At 34.6% G+C, this 22,683-nt stretch overlaps 1 protein-coding gene across 3 annotated transcripts in view; it reads left to right on the top strand.

Moving 5' to 3' along the window:
* The window catches only part of CFAP299 (cilia and flagella associated protein 299), a 589,251-nt gene extending 570,333 nt beyond the window's left edge, over positions 1–18,918 (top strand). For 2 of the 3 annotated variants that reach the window (XM_040480202.1, XM_040480193.1), the window contains exons 5-6: positions 1,966–2,095; positions 18,671–18,918. In XM_040480202.1, the coding sequence (XP_040336136.1) occupies positions 1,966–2,095; positions 18,671–18,766 (226 nt within the window). In that variant the 3' untranslated portion in view covers positions 18,767–18,918. Of the gene's footprint in view, positions 1–1,965; positions 2,096–18,670 lie in introns of those variants that run through there. The other variant, XR_005792060.1, reaches the window with a different exon arrangement.
* The last annotated feature ends 3,765 nt before the right edge of the window (positions 18,919–22,683 follow it).

Raw genomic sequence — 22,683 nt, 5'->3', positions numbered from 1 at the left:
TATAATCTGCCTGGACTTTAATAAGATTTTTAATTTGAGATCAGAGCAAGAAGATAGGAATGTGTGATATAAATCATGCCACTCTAAACACAGCTATGACTCAAGCATTTTACTGGGATTATCCCTATCTATATGTCTCATAAATAATTATTTAGAGAGACATATATGAGATTTTGAGTCACACCCATGTCCCCTATTCCAATTTAGCAATCTTTTAACTGAATAGCCAGTTAGGTGGAGGTCAAATTATCTTAATTATGGATTAAACAGAATTTGAGAATATAGCCTGGGTGCATAGTCAGATTGGCTCCTAATACCTTCACCACTGTATTGAATTTATCACCAGTGCTGTAGGCCTATACCTTAATATCAACCTATTGAGGGCTGAGCCTGCCATGATAAACTTCACTTTTGAAGGGTAGGTAAAGTAAGGATGTAGAAAGTCATGGATACTCAGCATCTTTCCTCTATTTACCAATCAAATAGTCATTCTTGCTCTCTTGGGGAGGACAGACTGAGCAGACAAAGATAGTTAGAAAACCACTTTTCCTAACTCTGTGCTTCAGAAAGGGCAGGCATTCCTGTGTCTTGGCCATAGAAAAAGTAGTAGGGGAAGAGAGAAAATGGTTCTAATTAATATGCACTCAATCATATAAATATATGATCGATGTAGTGAGTCCTTTCTAAGTAGTGAAAAATTTGAGGGTAAACATTACGTTTTCAGGTGATAGCACAAAAATTAATGCCTCAGAAAACACTCATTCAGAGTGCGTTTAATCAATGAGTAAAGGGAATAATAAAGGGCAAAGCAACACAGATACAGGATAATATTAGACATATGAGAAACATGTTAACATTTGAACATACTAACATACTGTTAGAATTGTGTTAATAGGAATAAGATCTGTGAAATTAATATATTGAGAATTCTTACAACTCATCTTAAGTAACATATTAATTTTTGACAAATAGGTATAAAGCAAGACACACACACAAAAAAGTGGGAGGTTTCCATAGATCAAGCACAAAAAATAGGAATAGGATAAAATGTATGCAATGTTGAGCAGTAGAAAGAACACACATGTGCTTTGAAACACAGATCTGGGTTGAAATATTAGTCCTATGATGTATTCGTTACAGGGCTTCAGCCATGCCAGCTGACCTCCTAGTCTATTTGCCTTGTCTGTGAAATGAGAGCAGCTTCATATGGGTGTTATGATAGAATACATCACATCATGTCTGGCCTATGGTAACCTCTCAAACTCGCAGAGTTTCCTCGCTCCCTGGGAAACATATTATTAAAAAACAAAGCCTGAAAGAAATGAATTAATTTGTTTTGAATGAAAAGAGGTGACTTAGCCTGCCTTTCCTTCCAGTAAACAGTCTCTTAATACCCTGAATACTCTTAAGACCCTGAAGAATCTGAGCTGGAAGAAGTAGATTCAGAATGCGTCAATTTTCTCCATGACTTCCTAGGGAATATAATACTGGAATAGGAACCTAATGCCTAGAGTGTCCAAATGAGGATATTATACAAAATAGTCATAAATATGTATGCAAATAATTTGAGAATAGCCCAGCCTAATCTTTTCTGCAAGAATTTTATCTTTTTAATTTATTTATTTTTGAGAGAGAGAGTGTAAGCAGGGGAGGGGCAGAGGGAGAGGAAGAGAGAATCCTAGGCAGGCTCCACACTGTCAGTGCAGAGCCCAATGTGGGGCTCAATCCCACAAACTGTGAGAACATAGCCTGAGCCAAGATCAAGAGTCAGATGCTTAACCAACTGAGCTACCAGGCCCCCCTCTTCTGCAAGAATTTTAATGACACATGTGTTTTCCATGGCTATGCAAACTATGATCCAGTCCATTTATCTTGAAACTGAATTGCCTCAAATATTTTCTCAAATATATTTGTCAATTTATTGTATCATACATATACATTTCTAATAGATATTTATTTTTCTAGCTTTTACAACTGGGACAGTCATGTTGCTGTTTGGAATTCAACTCCCAATTATCAAGTGATTGCTGATAATCTAGAAGGCTTACTTTTCAAATACAAAAGAGACAGAAAAATTCTCAATGTGGATCCAAAGGTAAGACTGCTTTTACATTTATATATCTCTCCAAATTTTGTTGCATTTCTTCCATTATTAAAAAATCTATTAAATATTTGACATTCTTCAGTATTTGAATCTAGAAATAAAAGACTATGTTGAAATGTAGAGCATGCATTATTCTTAAAGAAAAAAAAACCTTCAAATTTAATAAATTTTTGAAAATCAATAAGGAAGGGTTTGAGAGAATTTAAATAGAACTCACAAGTGAGAATGCTTCTTTGTGCCTACCAGCAAAATTAGATCAGGGAGCCAGTGAGCAATGCATTTGTGTGTTCTGATCCTGGGGATGTCTAGTACTGTTTGCTCTAAATGGATAGATGAATCATTTACAGAAGGGAGACTCTCACCTCACAAATGTTCCCAGAATTTTAACGTCCCTTTTTGTATGTGACTAACACGGAAAACAGTATTGCCCTTAGTGTATTTCTAAGTGGTAACTTAGAAAATGTATTTTATTTGAATATTCTAAAGACATGTCCCATGGTATTTTGAACTTGTTCAAGGACAAATATTTATATATTTTCAAAGACTGTTTGCATCATGACTTTTAATCATGGCTTGTCATATGTTTGGAGGTGAAGGTTAAAACTTAAAGTCATTTGTGTTTGAGTTGCTTAGGCATTTTGTTTGTAACTTCTGGAAAACATGTTATTCACATGACAGCATCAGTCTAAAATCCAAGTCAAGAAAAATAATCCTTCATAGTGAAAGAAATAGGAATTGTATGATATGCCTAGGATAAGGGCAAGGATGGACCACAGGCAAGTGGGAGTCTGGTTCTAAAAACTTTTCCAAGACTTCTTAGAAATTTAAAATTGAAAAAACAAAATGATTTTTGTTTCATATCTACTTAGTGTAATTTCTTGCTCATAAAAATTGCCCAATAACTCAAAGAATGCTAAAAAAAAAGTTGCTCAAAGAATGAATAAATGAAATTTTGTAGTAAGAAATGGATTGTTATCTGCAATCAGATATAGCTCCAAATATGAGAAACCCCAACACAGTGACTTAAACAGAATAGAAGCTTCTTTCTCTCTTAAGTGTGAGTCTAGATAGTGTGACTCCAAATCTAAAATGGCAGCTCCACAGTCTATAGGCAAAGGTGGACCTCATCCTCATGGGCCAAAACAGAAATCCAGCCAAAACAACCACATCCCAGACAGAATTCATGGAAGGAGTTTAAAGGTACAAAGGACATCCCCCCTCCCCCCCCACCCCCACAGTACCTTTTAAGGAAGTTTTCCAAAAGCTACTTCACAAAGGGTCACTTATGTTCCATGGCAAGAGCTTAGTCACATGGCCATATCTATCTGCATGGAAGGCTGGGAAATGGAATCTTTATTCGGGTGGTCAAACACTTAGCTGAAATCAGAAGTTCTGGAAAAGGGAGAAAAGAGGTTTGGGTAGACAGCTAGCATTTCTGACACAACACTATCTCCTTCAAGAGAACACTTCTCTTGTGGTGCCTGGCTGTCTCAATAGGAGGAGCATAAAACATTTGATCTTCGGGTTGTGAGTTCAGACCCCACATGGGATGTAGGGATTACTTAAATAAATAAAGTAAAAAAAAAAAAAAAAAAAAAAAGAACACTACTCCTTTTTTTCTTTTCCCCTTTGGTCTCAGGTTTCTCATTAGTCAAATGAAGGACTGAACTTGAAAATCATTGGGGCCATATTTAGTATGAATTTATGAATACCAACACATCTTCTCTCTAGTGGTGCCCCTTTCCTTATCACAAATGAGTGTCAAAATTGAGGCAAAGTACAGGAAACTTAATAAATTACATCTGCAGAGACTTTAAGAGGGCTAAAGATATAAAATTTTCACAGCTTCATTAAGATGTGTGAAGTAAATTTTTGAATCAGTTTTGAATGATATCACACTTAAACTACTTTAAGCTTTAAGGCTCTGTTTTAACTAACAACATATATATACTTCAAGAATGTATGTCATGAATTATAGTTTTTATAGTCTTTGCGGAATCATTATTGAATACAAATTGTTATTTGAACATGGTTTAAATAACTTAACTAAAACACTCATTTCCTAAATAATTAATCATGATACTTCAAAGATTTAGTCAGCAATACATGAAATATAACATTTTCCTCTTTGGGGGAGGAAGGTTTTGATTATAATTGGACTATAATTCAAAAGATTCGTGATGAGTCTGAAGGAAAGGTATTTCCAAATCCTAGAGAAAGAACAAGGGTTTAGTTAATTAGTGATGAGAAGAAGGAATTACTAAAAGAATTAATTATAAAAAAATTATTGGTGGGACACCTGATAATATTTAGATACTTATATGTATTTAATTTTTATATTGATTTTATCTCTTTGAAGATAAAAATTAATAGATGACCTACTGGAAAAGAATGCTGGTTTCAGCATCAATAAGCAAAATTCTATGCCTTACTTTACTGTTAACTGACTGACTGACCTTGAGAAATTCACTCAACTTCTCAGGGTTTTCTAGTTCATAATAGAAGATGTGAGTGTTGTTGTTGCTGTTCCCTGATCTCTAGGGTCCCTCTACAGCCCCAGTTCTTGGAGATCCTGACTCCACTGGTCCCAGACATACATATTTTCACAGGCAGCCAGTGAGATTCTGCTACAGATGAGCTATGAACCACAATTTGAGAAAAGCTTCTCCATAAAAAGACAATAATCTCAAGAGATCTAGCACTCCTGTTTTCAAACATAAGCGTTCTCAAATATATTTTGATTTTTATGGATTAGATATGAAATTATCATGTACCTCTCCTACGTGCACCCATACAGTATCTGTGGTAGACACGCCTACAGGAGAATCAAAAAATAAGTTGTCAAGTTTTTTTAAATTACAAATGCACAATGATAAGATGCATTTTTATACTCAACATTGTTATGAATAATTTTATTTGAAATTCTTGCTAAAATAAACACCATAACTTATAACTCCAAAATGTGCTCTAAAATATTGTAAGAACAATACAACTCAACTCTCCTTTTCCTTTCCTTCAGATGATCTCTTTGCAATATTTTATGCTTAAAATTTTTAAAGGTCAAGATAAACGAAAGGTGGAAATTGTGATAAACAGGATGTCTTTGCACAAGACAGATGTAGACTCATTAATTCTGAAAAGTGGTTCCCACGAAACATAGTTGTTTGTGAACGGTAACAGTGGAAAAAAGAAAATTGTGCAGATCTTAGAACAAGTAATATGAGTTCATTGGTTAAGAAATTCCAAATGCAATAAGAGTTTGGTTGCATTGAAAACAGGACCACTGGCTTTAACTTCCCTGCAGCTGTATAACATCTGGAACAAATAAAGTTAGTTTCTATTTTTGAGTGAAGAATGCTTGTCTGAGTGATTCACACCCACCAAAATGTTTCCAGTGTATTATCTTTAGAAGGATTGAGTGGAAGCACTTTGCACTCACTCCCTACATTATCTGGACAAATGAAAAAAAATAGGCATTTTTCTTTTCCTTTTAGGAAGCATCAACCATGGGAGAGTTTCCTTGAGTCTTAGAATAACCTAGGTGGTCTAAAACCTTCCTGATCTACTAATTGGAGAGACAGATTGTATAAAACAATTAAAAGTAAGAAAAATCTTCCTTGGGGCGCCTGGGTGGCTCAGTCGGTTGAGCTTCCGACTTCGGCTCAGGTCACGATCTCGCGGTCCGTGAGTTTGAGCCTCGCGTCGGGCTCTGGGCTGACAGCTCAGAGCCCGGAGCCTCCTTCCGATTCTGTGTCTCCCTCTCTCTCTGCCCCTCCCCCGTTCATGCTCTGTCTCTCTCTGTCTCAAAAATAAATAAACATTAAAAGAAAAGAAAAGAAAAGAAAAATCTTCCTTAATGTCACCAGCTTTTCTCCTCTCCCCTCTTCCATTCACTAAAATGTGAGAGCCCATCACCTGGAAAAATGCCTGGTTAATAGACACTCAATAAGTATTCATGGAATAAATGGTTGAATGATTCCTTCCAAACACACAAAAATAATCCTACGCTAATTAAAAGTTGGGAAGCAGATTATGTCTCTGATACTTGAGATAGCAGTGATAGCCAGAATGGGAATAGCCACCTCATTCTATATTAATCCAAATAAGCTGGGAAAACACAACTGCAGGAGTTTGTTAGCAGAAACAGCTCTTGCAACTGTAGTTTTAGGTTTTGTAAAGGTTATACAGAAATTTTAATTTTGGTATGTGTTTTCAAGTTTTCTTGTGCAAACCCAGGAATATATAATTTAAACTATCTCAAATTAAGACTGTTGAATTAGAACATGTTTTTAATTTATGAGTAAATTGACTCAAACATGTTTAATTACTTACTCAAAGTCACATAGTTCATTATTAGCAGAAACTAGTAATGGAGCTTAAATGTAAATATTATGAGACACCATAGGGGATCTAAAGATGAGCAAGAATTCAACCCTTGCCCTTTATTAAGCTTATAATATATTTAGGGAAACAGACATATGAAAAATAATACATGCTTTTAAAAAATATAAGCATAAGGCAGAAAGTGATATCTTGCAAAAAGAGAAATACTCTGGGAATTCCACGGAAGAAGAGATGATTATTGATCCGGGGTAGGAGCCGGTAGAGAGGGCATGATAGAGGACAGGGTTGGGGATGGTTAGATGATAATAGAGGAGGTAATCTTTTAATTGGACTTGATGAATGATTAGGAGTTGAACTCATAGAGATGGTGAGGCAGGCAATACCAGGAGTGACCCCAGTTAGCAAAGATAAGGTTGATGGGGGTAAAACAGACAGAGGAAAACCTCACTGGTTCAATTCGACTGATGTATTGGCTTGAAGAAGGGTTGTCATGGGAATGAAGCATAGAAAGACTTGAATGCAGTGCTGATGAGAATCTCAGACTGGACTTGGTAGGAAATGAGGATACATCCAAGCTCTTATAGGAAAATAACAGGATGAAAGTTATGTTTTAAAGGGAGGAGAGGGTGTACATTAGGACAGACTAAGGAGGACAAACTAAAGAAGGTACCAGCATAACAATAATCCAGGTGAAAGCCAAGAGGCCTAGAGTAGGGGTCCTGCTGTGGTTAGTAAGTTTCTGAGTTGAAGTTTTTAATATTGCAACTACCTGATCATTCAGGCAAAGAAAAAACTTAGAGAATGCATATGTTTGGAAAAAGTAGTTGAGAAGTCTCACTTCACCCCAACCTTCAGGAAAGAGAGAGAATATGAGCTAGTGCTGGACAAGTATAGAGAAAAATGTGAGCTTAATGAACATTGGTAAGTCTGTTGCCTTTTCAATTTTCCTTCCATCCTCCTTTTTTAAAATATATTTATTAATTTTGAGAGAAGAGAACGTGCAGGGGAGGGGCAGAGAAAAGAAGAGAGAGAGAATCCCAAGCAAGCTCTGTGCTGTCAGCACAGAGCCTGATGCAGGGCTTGACCTCACAAAATACGAGACCATGACCTGAGCCAAAATCAAGAATCAGATGCTTATGCAACTGAGCCACCCAGGCATCCCTTCCATTCATCCTCCTTTTCCTAATCTTATGTTTACTGAGTAACTGCTGGGCACTGTGAGATTCAAAAATGAATCAGAAAGGTGGGTTTCTTGCCCTTAAGAAGCTTGCAGGTTCATTGATGGGTAGGTGGGAAAATATAATATGCACAGAAATGGCAACCTAACAAATGAGCTGAGAGGGACAGAAAAAGTTCTAAGGAGTTGAGAGGAGGCACAATTTACTTTGGCTCTAAGGCATTCAAGAATGAGTTAATGAAAGAGATAGCATCTGAAATGGATCTTAAGGGATGGGTATGGTGAGGACGTGAGGATTGGAATAGAAGGGATATTCTAATAGGAGGGAGCCTCATATACATGGGTGGGGAAGGACCAGGCATGAGCTGCGTGAGAAGGGAGAGGAGCCCCTTTGGGTTAAAGAGGAGTTGTGAGCATGCACCAGCTGTCAGAATCACTGAGGAAATTTTAGAATACATAACATCTGATCTCACCTCCAAAGATTCTAATTTAACTGGTCCAAGTGGAAGGCTTGGGCATCTCTACCTTTCAGAAGCTCCCCAGATGATTCTAATGTGCAAACAGGGTTGAGATCAAGGTGCAGGAAGGAGAGTAATAGCAGAGAAAATCTGAGAGAAAATGGAAGTCTAAGTAGAAGCCAAATCTAATAGGGTTTTTTTTTGGGGGGGGGGGGGAGTTGTTGTTTGTTTGTCATTTTACACGATTCAGTGAGAATCTGTACCATTTGAGTCATGACTTAGAATCAGAATTTCTGAGTATGAAAATGATTAAACAATTTTTAAAGGAGGGGATGTTATTCTTCTGTGGGCAAAATTCCCTTGGTGTGCAAAAGAAAATCAGTATGAAAAATATGAAATTTCATAGGACAGAGTCTCCTTTAATTATTTTTGTTTAATGTCTAATAAAGTACACTTGAGTGTAGTCACTTGATAAATGGCTGGTAAACAATCAGACAAACAAAAAACATGTTAAGATATCTTAGAAATGTGTGGCTTCTATTTGGTGTAGGATATTGGCGAAACAAAAGACATTGTTATAGAATAAACCTTTCTGGATCCATCCTGAGTGTCACAGAACTTGAAAGGCACGTGCAATGCAGACTGTACATTGACTTAGCAGAATGTATTTATTTTCTCTTTATACATCAATACTCCTCACTGTACAACAGGACACCCCTAATCCAGACCTGTCCTTTTGAAAACTGTAATTGCTCAAACATAAAATGTGATAGTAAATGCAAACTATTGCCGTAAGTGCTCCTCATCAGTGTCCAACCCACGATGGCTTCATTAGGAGCGATTTCTGTCAATTCATTAAAGGATTTCCCCTTTCCCTCTCCGCACACTGACCGATCAGAGCCCTAGACTCCACCCCAAAGGATTCAAACTGAACTGATCTGTGGGAAGGTTCAGGAATCCGTACTTTTAAATGTTTCCTCAGGTGATCCTACAGATTAGCTGGATTCCATATCCATTGTTCTTTTATTAGTAAATTAGTAATACTTTATGAGCTGTTGGTTTCACCTTACTGTATGTCCATAAAGTAATCAAACTTTGCTCCTCTAAAACAAGTTTTAATTCAACAGTCTTAATTTTAAGTAGCCTAAATTACACATTCCTGAGACTGCAGACTAGAAAGTATAGACCATATACCAAAGACTTCTGGATAACCTCCACGGTAATATGACTGACCACACTAGATGCTTCCATGGATAAACTGCTGCCATCACTATCTCACCAAGAATCACTTTGTCAGGCAGGTTTGTTCAGAAACTCAAATGAATCAATATATGCTACAGAAACTCATAAAGCATAAACTGAAACATGGGGCAGGAACATTTCTGGTTCTTTACCGTTGTATCTCCAGTGCTAGCATATGGTAGATGCTCAGTAAACATCTGTGGAATGAATAAATTGAATATTAAATATTTGCTAAAGAAATGAATAGTAGGGCCAAAAATAATCCTGGAAACTTTTGAGGTTAACTTTAAAATATTTTAGGATCTTAGGCACTAGAAACACATGTAGAGCTAATCTGCTATTTTTAGCAATTACCAGAGTAATTGACTCTGGTGCTTTTCCCTCCTTGGTAGGTGAATTAAACCTGGGGGCTCTTCGCTGAACTTTGGAGTGGTGACATTGGGTGTCAGGGCAGTGGTGATATGTTATGTCCATGGGTGAACGAGAAAAATGTTTTTATTATTTTTATTATTTTTTTAAAGTAAATGTATGGTCATCATGGTATGTTAATTCAGATAAAAAAAAGACATTCTACTTTTTCTATGAGCAAAATAATATCTATATGAACAAAGTTTAAGATTAAAAATAACTCCTACCAATAAAAACATATTTTTGTTTGGTCAATCTAGAGGAAGATTATAGTGGTATTTTATCACAGCTCTGCTCTGTTCTGTTCCTCCCAGCAACACCCACCCAAGTATTTGCTGCTGTTAGTAAGAAAGGTGTTAATTGCCTCCTTAATGCTCCCTCCCAGTTCACTGACTGCATTAAAATGAGAGGGAGCCTGTCACAGGATTGAAATTCTTCCTCTCAAAATGGAGGCCCATAACATTTCTATAGGCTGTCCGCAGATGATTCGAACTTAATCTCTTGAGGCTCCACCCTCCTAGTGAAGGTTCACAATTTTACAATCTGTCTTTTCACAGAGTTCAGATATATTTCCTGTTGGACATTTAGGGAAAACAAACAAACAGACAACCCATCCTGAATAGAATCTGTTTACGCAAAGGTATGGCTTCCTCAAAGTCTCCAACAGTGTTCCCTCAAACCCCACGCAAACTTGAATTAATAGAGCAAGGGACACTGAATTACCAGCACCACTCTTTTGGCTCCTAGATTTTCCTCCGGGGCCTCTTGTAAATGTTCCTTTTTAACTGTGGCACAGGCACAGTTATTAAGTAAAGCTGAGGCCTTGCCAACTTTCTGGTTTTGCTGCCCAAATTACTGAATGTTTGGTTGATTATAGCCCTAAAACACCCACATACTAAGAAGCTTTTAAACATTTTCTCCCCTGGGCAATCACCTGGTATACCTGAACTGAAAGTCTACCACATATAAATTAAGTATTTACTCAACAAACTGCTGCTAAAATCAATGGCCTTGAGGAATACATTAAAAATTACATAACAGAGCTTAGCTTTTATGAATTAGAACTCCTAAAACTTAAATGCTATGCCCTCCTCTTGACCTGAAAAACTGATTTTAATTTTATAGGCAGTATTACAGAACAACCCCCAGAGATAAGCACATTGTTGTTAAGTGTCCAATGTATGAACTCATATATGAAGTGTAGGACAAGAAAGGTGAGCTGGAGGAAAGAAAAAGGTTAAATATGAAATTTTGAATTATTGTTTGCATATTAGTGCTTAGTAATAAGAGTATAAATGATAACACTTCCAAGTTGAATATCTTCAGTGAAAAGAACATATCCCAATAAAATATACATGACAAAGAAAAAAATGCTGCTTTAAGCTTCGAACTAGAATGGCAGCCTAGTCAAACATTATACCAAAGGTATAATAAGACCAACAAGGAAGTGAGAAAGGAGAAATTTGAACAAGAGAGGTTTAGTCCCAATTCACGCTCACTTTTTTGCAAAATTTATTGTCACAAATTAGAATGAGAAGCCTTAGAAAGAGTGTAAGGTTAGGTTCCTGGCTGAATGAAATGAATAAATAAGAACAAAAGAATTGTTTCCTCCATGATTTCAAAGACCTGATAGTTAATGACAAAGAAACAGACACCAGAAAACCCATGAGTCAGGCATGGAGTCATTGCAGGTGCAAAACCACAGTTAAGGGATTATTTCTAATTCAAAGGGAGCATGATTTCTTCTGGGTCTCAACAGTTGAACCAGTCGTCAACTCTCATGGCTCCTTCTTAACCATCCTCCACCCCAGCAGATGCTTAGAGTTTCTGAGGCACTGAAATCCCAAAGCAGAGTAAGGGATGTCGAAGTTTATTGGAACATGGAACACAATAGCATGAACAGTGATCAAGGCCATTGGCAAGAGTGGAAAATCTTATGTTGACAACTTCTCAATTGTTTTTGCTGGCTGGGATATCTCAGTGTAAAACACAATCAAACAAATGGTAGCCCCAACTTGGTACCCCAGAAAACTACCTCACGAGCACATGACGCTGCTCCAGAGGATAGGTTCTTAATCTTTTGGGAAATACAACTTATTTCAAAAGTCTGACAAATTTCATGTATTTGGCTAAACAAACAAACAAACAACAACAACAAAAAAAAACACATATGGTCATACACACCAAGTAGCATAATAATAGTTTAGGATATTGAAATCATAAATCTTTTAATGAATTCCACTTAAAAATTGAAGACCTGAGGACTCTCCAAAATACATGGAAGCAGTTGGAAGGGGCTGGTAGAACAAGAGGAGGAGTAGGAAAGGGACAGGAATAACTACCAGGACTCAAGCAGGGAAAGGCCTTTTGAGAGGGGCCTAAATAGGGAAAATGAGTAAGACTTAAATAGGTCTTATCAGTTTTGTGATTAGGGCAAATTGCTCAATCTCTCTGAGCACTTTTCTACCTCTATTTTCTCATCTGTAAAATCCATAAAAACAACCGTTTCACAAAGGGTTGTTGTGGAGATTAAATAAGAAAATGTGTTTAATGTGCCAATGAATAGGTGTTCAGTGAATGAATATTGCTTCCTTGTGTATCAACTTAGAAACAGTGGACGTCCTAAAAGAATATCATTTTTCCCTGCAATAGTTCAAAGCTGGAAATAATCTATATGCCCATGACTGGGCAATGGTTACATAAATTATGGTATATCAGATCAGTGAAATAATATACCTGAGTCTTAAAAAAGAATAAAGCTGTATTTAGTGAGGTTGAGGTCCTAGTATGAGTAAATGTTCAAGATACATTAAGTGAAAAAACAAGCTGTAAACCAATGTAAATAATATTCTCTCCTGTGAAGTAGTCATAATTTACATAGGAATTTCCCATTTATGGACATTTAGTTTGGTTTCTGTTTTTCTCTCCAAGTTTAAATAACTGTCTATTACCAAGTTTCTGATTTAATCTTTAAGATGGATTCTTAACTTGGAAAATGTTTCATGAAAAGATAGATACATATATAGTAAAGCCTTATAGAGATAGTGGCAAACTACTTTGCATGAGTCAATATCAGTTTACTAAACTATTGAAGGCTGACCATTCACCATGCCCTATTTATTCTGCATACTTTTTAAGCTTGTTGATTTTATAGTTCACCTTTATTTGGAGTCATTTTCATTTTCTTTTTTATTGTTATTAGGGATGAACATTTTCATATGCATGTTAGCACATTATATTTCTTCTGTAATTGTTATTGTCCTCTACACACTTTTATATAGAGTTTTAGTAAGGCTTTTTTTTTAATCGAATTTTAAGTATTCTATATATAAAAGGTAGGAAACCTTTGGCTATCATACTTTTTAGTGACATATTATATTTTAGTTATCTATTTTTTAACTTAATGGTTTTTTTTTACTTTAAACTTTATAAACTATTTTTTACTTTTTTTAATAAAGTTTTTTTACTTTTTTTATAAAGTTTTTTACTTTTTTTATAAAGTTTTTTATAAACTTTACTTTTAACTTTTTTTTTTTTTACTTTAAACTTTATAGTTCAAACCATTAATTTCCCTCTCTGATTTCTTCTGCGTTTCTATATTTAAAAAGATTTCTACATTAAGACTGAAACAAATATTGACCTATATTTCCTTCTAGATTAGTTTATGGTTTCCTTGATATGTTGTTTAAATCTGTAATTTTTCTAGGATTTTATGGAGTAATATTGGAATCTTTTTACTTTGTTCAATCAAGTATTATTTCTCAGTAATTTATACCTATTGATCTTATCCCAATAACTTGTTTTACTTCTATTTTATATTTGGCTAGGAGTCCCATCTCTCTTGGGAACTAGTAATGACCTTCAAGTAGAAGTCTTTTAGCAGCTCCTTACAGTGCTGTGAATTTGAAATCAGAGTTTTTCCTAAGTACTGAATTTTCTCAACCAATGGCATCATTTATTGTTGTTGTATATGTAAAATTGTTTTTAGAACTCTTATTATGTGTTGTTAAGGAATAATTTTTAAAAGAAGGTAGAATCGTGATTCTCATATAGACATAAAATAAACATGTGTCAAAGATTTTTAACTCATTAATTAATGGCGACCAGTAAAATGTTATGATTGGTGTGAAGAAGAATTCAAAGGGCAGTGATGTGAAAAGGGAATAAGAAATTCTGAAATGAATTTACAAATAGACACAAAACTGGCCTGTCAACATCAATGCAAAAATCAGGTGCATTCTAAGGAACACTACTTTGCATTTATATGGACATGAATTATTTGCATTATTATCAGATTTCTACAACTTACAGGTTTGTAATACCAGTTAAAGATGAGAAGACCTACATGAGTGAGTAGTCATGATAGCTGCTATTTGTTTTTTTCCCATTTTGGAGTCTCTCTCAATTTTTTTCTGACAGTCTCCTTTCCTCTTTTTAGCATAATAAATTCAAAGAATGATTATTCTTATAAAATAAGACTGGTGCCATTAGATTTGCCTGGTTGTTTACATAAATGCAGTGAAAGTGTTATTTTACCATATAGGACACCTTAAGTTTCCTTTGTAAACTCTAAAACCATACAACTTTGAACAAATACTAAATTAAATTGTGTCTGGAAATTTTCATAAGGAATCTCAAATTGGGTTTTTAAAACCCTCTATTATTTGTTGACCTGAGGCTAGGAAACCAAGCCCAAGAAATGCTCTCCACCGTATTTCACCTGAAATACCTATAAATTTGGGTAAATTCCTATTTTCTCAAGGTCCCCCAAATATACTAAGGTTACATCTATTTAATATATAATATTCTTAGACTTTCTAAGCCAAGAAGTAGGCCAGGGCTTTGTAGGCATTGCTTCCATAAGTAAAGTCAAACTTAATCCCTGAAGAATGGCTGTTCCTACCTGATTAAGTGAGCATTATTTTCAAATGCGACATTGCAAGCAAAACCTTGGTTTTTCCATTTGTACAATTACACCCTGATTAAAAAAAAAAAAAAATTAACAGCTTCTAATGGAACCTATGCAAATAACTAAATGGTCATGGAAAGTAAGTATAAAGTAGGTGTAAAGTTTCGTTTAATTTTCTCTATACTTAGAATCCAATGGTGGGAAAGCAAAAATTAGAAAAAAAATTGTCAGAGGATATTTGGACATTTATTAAGATAGGATCATATAATACAGAGTTATATATTTAATTAAATAAACATTTAAAATAATAAAACATTTTAAATAAATATGGACATTAAAATGATTGTAAAGACCTTATTTTTTATAAGTGAGGAATTTTTGTTCTTTGCTCTTTTCTTTCTTTTTCTTAATCAAGAATGTAATAAATTCAGTATAAAGCACAGGAAAATATTCTTATAAGATGCAGAATATTTGCTATCTAGAGATTACACAGAAGGTCAAAAAGAAAAAAAAAATCTTTTGTATAGTAGGCAAAGGAATGAACCAGTAAATAAAGAAAGCAAACCCACCAAGATAAGGCAAGCATTACTAAAATTTTAGTACATTTCATCACTTCTTTACAAACTCAAGGACTATAAGCCAAGGCAAGTAAATGTTATCTCCAAATTTTCCCTTTATTTTGATTTTTCTATCAAAGCAATTCTCAGTGTATCCAGTAGTTCAAAATAATTTTTATATTAATATTAAGATGTTATTTCTGTTAACATTTTAATTCACATTCATCGTTGCTCTCATCAAGTGAATCAGTAAGTATTTTAAAATTTCTCAATTTCAGCTTCCAATATGTTGGTTATAACCCACATAAAAGTTCTTTGGAATCCCCAGTAAGTCTCAAGATTGTATAGGGGTTCTGAAAAGGAGCAAAAGAAAAAAAATAAGGCCTGAAAAACACTACTGTATATATTTATACAGTGTATAAGTATATATAAAACCACTACTTTAAAACCTCCTCTATAAGACAAAACTACTTTCTCTTTGGAATACAAAAGCCCATAGACAGTGGTATTAGTCTGTCCCTATTACTTAGTGTAAACTCAATCATTCATATTAATTGAAACTTTTAACCAAAGTAACTTCTATTTCTTCTGTTGTTATTCCTATCAGCTTTATTTGTTGGGTTTTTTTTTTTTGAAAGGAAATAATAAAATTATGTATTTGTCAATGGCAATATTGTGTGTGTAGAACATCTTTTTTTTAATTTAAATTCAAGTTAGTTAATATATAGTGTAAAGTAACTTCTATTTCATAGAGAAAACTAGAGGTAGAAAATTAACAATGGTCTCTCTTCCAAAAGCATTTTAACAGAAAGCCAAGTTTATGTTGCAACTTTTTTCAGCCACATACATACCTTTTTATTTTTTATTTTTATTTTTTTATTTTTTTTAATTTTTTTTTCAGCGTTTATTCATTTTTGGGACAGAGAGAGACAGAGCATGAACGGGGGAGGGGCAGAGAGAGAGGGAGACCCAGAATCGGAAACAGGCTCCAGGCTCTGAGCCATCAGCCCAGAGCCTGACGCGGGGCTCGAACTCCCGGACCGCAAGATCGTGACCTGGCTGAAGTCGGACGCTTAACCGACTGCGCCACCCAGGCGCCCCCATACATACCTTTTTAAAGAGACAAAATGGGAATGTTTCATGATATATAAGCAAAAGTATATAAATTTAAAATGATGCCTAATAATTAGGCATTAAATGATCAGTATTCTATCTTAGAAATTATCTAGATATCAAATGAATATTCATTATATAATTGAACTTAATAGCAGGCCAAGGTTTTATGTTACCTATAAAGATCTTGGGAATTAATTTCTAGCTGACATACTAAAAATAAAACCTAATTACCATTGAAATAAAGTTATCAGAATAATGATTTGATTTTGTTGAATACAAATTTACATTTTTCATTATCTTAAATATTGTGTAGGAATAATGTTAGCTTATTTGATCAGTATACCTGAATAAATTTAAGAAAAGCAAACCCAAGCAGAATAGAATATAAGCTTATATTACACCCAACACTGATAAATCAGACTACAAGATTTTTTTTATACCAAAATCATTAGACTCGTCTAATTTGCCAAAAATTTACCTTAACTGCATGAACTTAAATGTCTGAAATATTTCTGAGTTTCTATAAGAATAACCTTTTACATATAGCATATATCAAGTATCAAAACTTTGATTTCCTCATTTTCCTGGAATTTTAACATTAGCCACAGGCCAAAAGTAAACAAAAAAATTATCAGTCCATATATCAAAAAGTTGTTTCCTTTCCTGATAAACACCAGATTCTTAATTTGAGCTCAAAATACACAAGTAGACAAATAAAATAAAATACTAATAAATCAGATTCTCTGTTGTCTTACATCCAAGAAAGAATAAATCTCTATAATCTATTACTCCATTTACAGAGATCACAAAATTTTGGCCACAAATCCCAATTCTGAATCACTACTGTCACCAGTAGGAAATAATTTATTGATTGTAAAAGTTCCAAAAATAAAAACAAAACACAAAAGTAGTAAAATGGAAAATATGTAAAGAAATAGAGGATCAGCAAAGTGAAAGTTCTGTTACAACAGAGAATTTACCTCTTGGAGCCAAGAAATGCCCTGACTTATGTCATGCATGAGGTACAGCACTCCTCCAACAATACAGGTTCCTCAGCCATCAGGTGAATCCACTGGGCATTGTAGTTTCCGAAATAATTTTTCTTAAAAGGATATAACTCTCATATAAAAATGATATGACTCTCATACAGATATGAAATGAATGTGCCAACTATTTTATTTAATTTACTAATTCCAGAGGGAACCAGTAGGAAGTTGCAAGCAATTCAGAGGAGAATTCTAAGAGCAAAACATATATAGGGAATAAGAAAAACTGAAGTTAATTTACAAATAGATGCAAAATAGGACTCAATGCAGGAAACTACTTAATTGAATTCTACTGGGTACAATTAATTTGCATCTTTTTAGACAAGAATATTTTGCATTATATCAAGTTTTCCACATCTTAAAGAGTTGTAAAATAACACAAAAAATAATGAAAGGCAGAAAAAACTTGGCTGGGTGAGTTACTCAGGACACCCACTATTTTTATTTGCCCATTTCAGTCTTTACAGTTTTGCTGACTCTACTTAATAAGAGATGGGTCCAATATATTTTTTCTCTAGCATGAGAAATTAGTACCACAAGAACAAGGCAGGACCAAAACTTTCCTCCAGTCCCACATCTAAATGTCTTATCTCTTCCTATAAGAAGAAAGAGCAAGTAACTTCATTCTTTTGTGCATTGAATAATATTTTCTAATTGTAGATATTACCAACTCTTTCAGAATCTCTCTCTTCTCTCTTATCAATACCACATTAGTGAATACTCGTTCCCACAGGAGCCCTGTAGAAGCCTGACTATCAGACTATCCTGAATAAGGTAAAAGGAGCAAATCTTTTTTCACAGATTATAATTTGAAGGTGGGGAAAAGCAGTTCAGATAGTTTTTAAAACAGAGCAGAAGCTTTTCATTAAACCCACTATGGTCAGGTACTTCCACTAGTCTGAATCAATTCCAAACTTGAGTTCATTTTTTATTGGATAATCTTTGAAATTAGGATAGGATTCTTTTAGCTTTATTAACTTGTGATCACATGCATTTACAAAGTCCTTCACTGGAAATTCTACAGAGTTAGTGACCCTTGGGGTTTAGTAGAGTCTAGACAAGTATGAGCCTTGGAGACTGTTTTGACCCTAGATATTTTCAGCAATGTCACAGCCCAGGGACTCAAAGCTTCTGATTGGAATTATCACTACTCTCAAGAAAAAGAATCTGAGAGGAAACACAAAAATGTCTCCATGGCCATAGGACTTTTTGTTGTGTTTACTATAACATTGAAGCAAGAAGAAAATTCATTTAATGCCCATCATCTGTATGGACTGGACTGATTGACAATATGATTTATATATTTTAGGTTCCCCCAGGTGACAACTCTACTAGAATCCCTATCCAGACAGACCTCTACATTCAAGCTGTCATTTTTGACCACATTTCCAGAAGAAAGACTTAACTACCAGCATGCTAGATGGCCCCCCTAATGGGCTTGCTAAATTTAAATGAATGCTGTAACCAGAAGCAAATTAGAATAATAAATGAGCTCTGTAGCTGGAAGGCAAATTAGAATAATAAAAGTTGATAAAGAAATTAGAAAGAAAACCATAATCTTGACTATCTTTGTGTGGTATAGATATTAATCCCATTTGAGTTTTTTTTTTTTTAATTTTTTACCCTAAATACTGAAGCTGACTGCAACAGTTCATGGGAGAGAATCTTCTTGCTACTTTAAAGATATAGTAATTAGTGACTATATTGTAACTCAGATCTTCCAAAACAAAAATGTTCCAGGTCCTACTGTTGCCAAATATAGTGGACCAAAACTCATACCATGTGGCAGTGCTGTCTACTAAATTTGTTGAATATCGATAAAAGGTCTGAAATTGAAGAACAAGAGTAAAAAATATATAAATACAAAGTTTTCAATAGACCTAAAGGAGTAAATAAATTCTGAAATGTCCCATGACATGATGTATAAAATGAATGAAGTGTTTGATATGTTTGTGTGCCTGGACAATATGAACCCCATGACAATGAAATCTAAGAGAAACTGAAAGATTTTAGAGAAGTGAGGACTTCATTAGAGAAAAGCATGCTTTCCTAATGTGCCCTTGCAGGTGGCTTTTGTGCAGAAAAGATATTATTCAGAGGTCACTTGTGGTTTAACAATTAATATTAGTTTCTTCCTCTTCTTTCTATTCTCTTCCCATTCTAAACAACCTAGTACTAAGGCAATCAGCTGGGCCAAGCAAGGTAGAAATCTGCTCACTATGTGGGAATGGGAAAGCCCAGAGCAGAGTGTCAGAGTTCCAATGGGGTGGAGCAAGGTGTATTCAGCAGGAAACTGATGGCCCGACATGAGATGGTAGATCCACTCAGAATGAGTAGAGTCGTGTTAAATTGGAATGGGATATTTTGGTGTGATCTTATCATTTTCAATATATACAACAGATACAGAATGTATGTTAATGTATGTACATATACATCTTCCCTCACTCAGTTCAAAGAGAGGGCCTCAAAGCAACAACACCCTATATGGATGAGCACATATACCACCCAGATCTTAGTTTGTCACCACCATTTTCTACCAAAAGGAAATAGCGATCCTTGGGAAAATGTCCTGGGCTGAGACAGGGAAAATACAAAGGCTAGAATATTTTTTTTTGTACCAGAAATCAAAGAAGTTCTTGAAAAATGAAGGGGATTTGTCAAAAGAATAATGGATCCACCTTGGAAACGTTCCCATTGGCCAAACCTGAGAAAGGTTGGGCATCAAAATAATGAAAGCAACAGAAAGCAGGAAATTATGAGGCCATAAGGATCCACAGAAAGGAATAAAAGCAAAGTTTGATGAAGAACAGGATATTTACATAGTATCTCCCACAAAACATGTATTAGTTATAGAGGGAATGATGGAAAAACCTGGAAGACACCACTTTCAAAAAGTGATCAAAGAGAATGTGTTTAGTAATGAGGCAAACTGAATTTGTTCCCCACCAAGTAATATGAACACAGGAACTCCTCATCACTTTTGTAATAATCCTGCCAAATTTACATAACCTGAATATAACCAAGAGAAAACTCAGGAAAAAAAAATCTGTGGACATTATGCAAAATAACTGGCCTGAGATCTTCAAGGAGTCAAGTTCTTGAAAACAGAAGACTGAGAAACTGTCTCAGATTGAAGGAAACTAGAGACACGTGATCATCAAATGCAACCCATGATTCTGAATTACATTCTTATCCTATAAAGGGGATTTGGGGACAATTGGTGAAATTAGAATTTTTCTGAAGATGAGTAATGTAAAATGTAGTAACGTAAAATGTCTATGTCCTACTTTTGATGATTATGTTGTGGTTATATGAGAAAATATCCTTGATTTTGGAAAATTACACTAAAGCATTTGGGAGTCAACAGGCATCATGTCAGCAAATTATTTATAAATATTTCGGGGGGAAAAGGTCTTTGTGCTATACTATTTCTGTAATTCTGAGATTATTTTGAAATAAAGTAAGTATTTGATTTATTACATTTATAAATTCAAAACTCTAGTTACTTATATTCTAAGTATTTGCATAAATTTTATTGTTCTATCTATAGACAGTGAAATTTTTTACTGTCATTTTATGAGTTCTTTTATAGTTTAATTAAATTTCTTTAAATATTTTAAATGTTATTTGTGATCTCCATTACATTCAATTTTCTAATTATTTCAAAATTTAACTAGCAAATAAGCCTTCATATACATATACATAACTCTTGTAAGTTTAATAATTTAAATGTATAAATATAAAGACTCATGTTCTCTTAAAAGTTTCAGTATGGTTTGTAAATTTATAAAACTTAATTGAAATCATGTCTAAATTAATTATTCAAATATCACAATTTAAATTGGAGAGTATATGCCAGTGTTTCATAAATGTTTTAACTATTTTAAATATTTTTAAGTATGGGTATTTATAAAATATTTAAAATACTTAATATATTTACAGACTATTCCTATCATTAATCCCAAGGTCTAAGACTCTAAAAAATCAATTATTTCATCACAAATAATTTTTTACATTAGCTTCTGAACTGAATTTACTTCTAGTAAGTACTGCATGGAGATTTGAGTTGGATTACGGGATGTGTTCATTTGCTAGGGCTGCCTTAACAAAATACCAGAGATTGGGTGGTTGAAACAACATAAATTTATTTTCTTAAATTTCCAGAGACTGGAACCAAGATTAAGGTGTCAGCAGGTTTGATTTATGCTGGGGCCTCTCTCTCTACTTGCAGATGGCATCTTTCTTGCTATTTCTTCTCATGGTCTCATCTGTGTAGGTATCTCTGGTGTCTGTTCACATAGCAAAATTTCGTCTTATGAGAACACTAGATTGGATTAGAGTCCACCCTAATGACCCCATCTTAATTTGTCTCTTTCAAAGGCTGTCTCAAAGTACAGTCACATTCTGAGGGACTGGGGGATAAGACCTCAACCATGAATTCTGTAGGGATACGATTCACCCCTTACCTTGGGATGTAGACCAAAAATATCCAGGATATTTTTCTCATGATTAGACCCTTTCAGCCAATGCTAAGCCACGTCTAGACCTCTGAGGGTTCCAATGTCATGCCTTTCAAATGTGGGTTGCCTTGCTGTATAAGAGCCTTGGATTCACATATTGTTGTACCTGATTTTACAGTCTGCTTTGAGTTTGTAGCATCCACCCAGGTCAACTGAAATTCAGTGAATCTATGTAAGGTTTCATTGTGTTTTTGCATTGTTTTCATATTTCTATCTGCAGAGTCACAACACCTATAAATATTTAAGTGGCATCTGACTGTATCCAGTATATTTCTCATGTCTTATTTTGCTCTGAGGTCACAGTTCTGACGTCAAACTAATGCAATTATTGGAGACTAGAAATTCCCTTCATGGAAGCTCATTAAGGTGACTTAAACCCAGTAAAGAATAGAGAGCAATTAGAGAACTGTTATGTTTGAGTACAGGATACACTAAGAAAGTAATTTAACCTGATACTAACAGTGAAATGCAGGGCCAAAGAAAGGGAATATGTGAAATGTATGTGAGAATCAGCAGAAGAGCAGTGCGCCAAAGACACAGGACCAAAGAATGAGCAAGCCGACCAAAAGGAAATGAAACAAGAAATTGAGCAATGCAATAAAAAGCAAAGAGCATTAAGAACCAGACTATTTGGCAAACTGATGATGGTAATTGGCCAAATCACTTTATCTCTCCAGATTCTGGCTCTTGAAGGTCTCTTCAAAATCCAAAACATCTATGATTTCCCTCGCTGTTTTTCTAATCTATTTATAGACTCCCTCAGCTGAATAGAATAGCTTTGTAAGTTAAGTGTAATTTTCTC

This window comes from Herpailurus yagouaroundi, unplaced genomic scaffold (assembly GCF_014898765.1).
Source record: "Herpailurus yagouaroundi ecotype Mexico unplaced genomic scaffold, PumYag 28, whole genome shotgun sequence".
NCBI lineage: Eukaryota > Metazoa > Chordata > Mammalia > Carnivora > Felidae > Herpailurus > Herpailurus yagouaroundi.
Note: the sequence above shows the minus strand (reverse complement) of the source record. Positions and strands in the feature narration are given on the sequence as shown.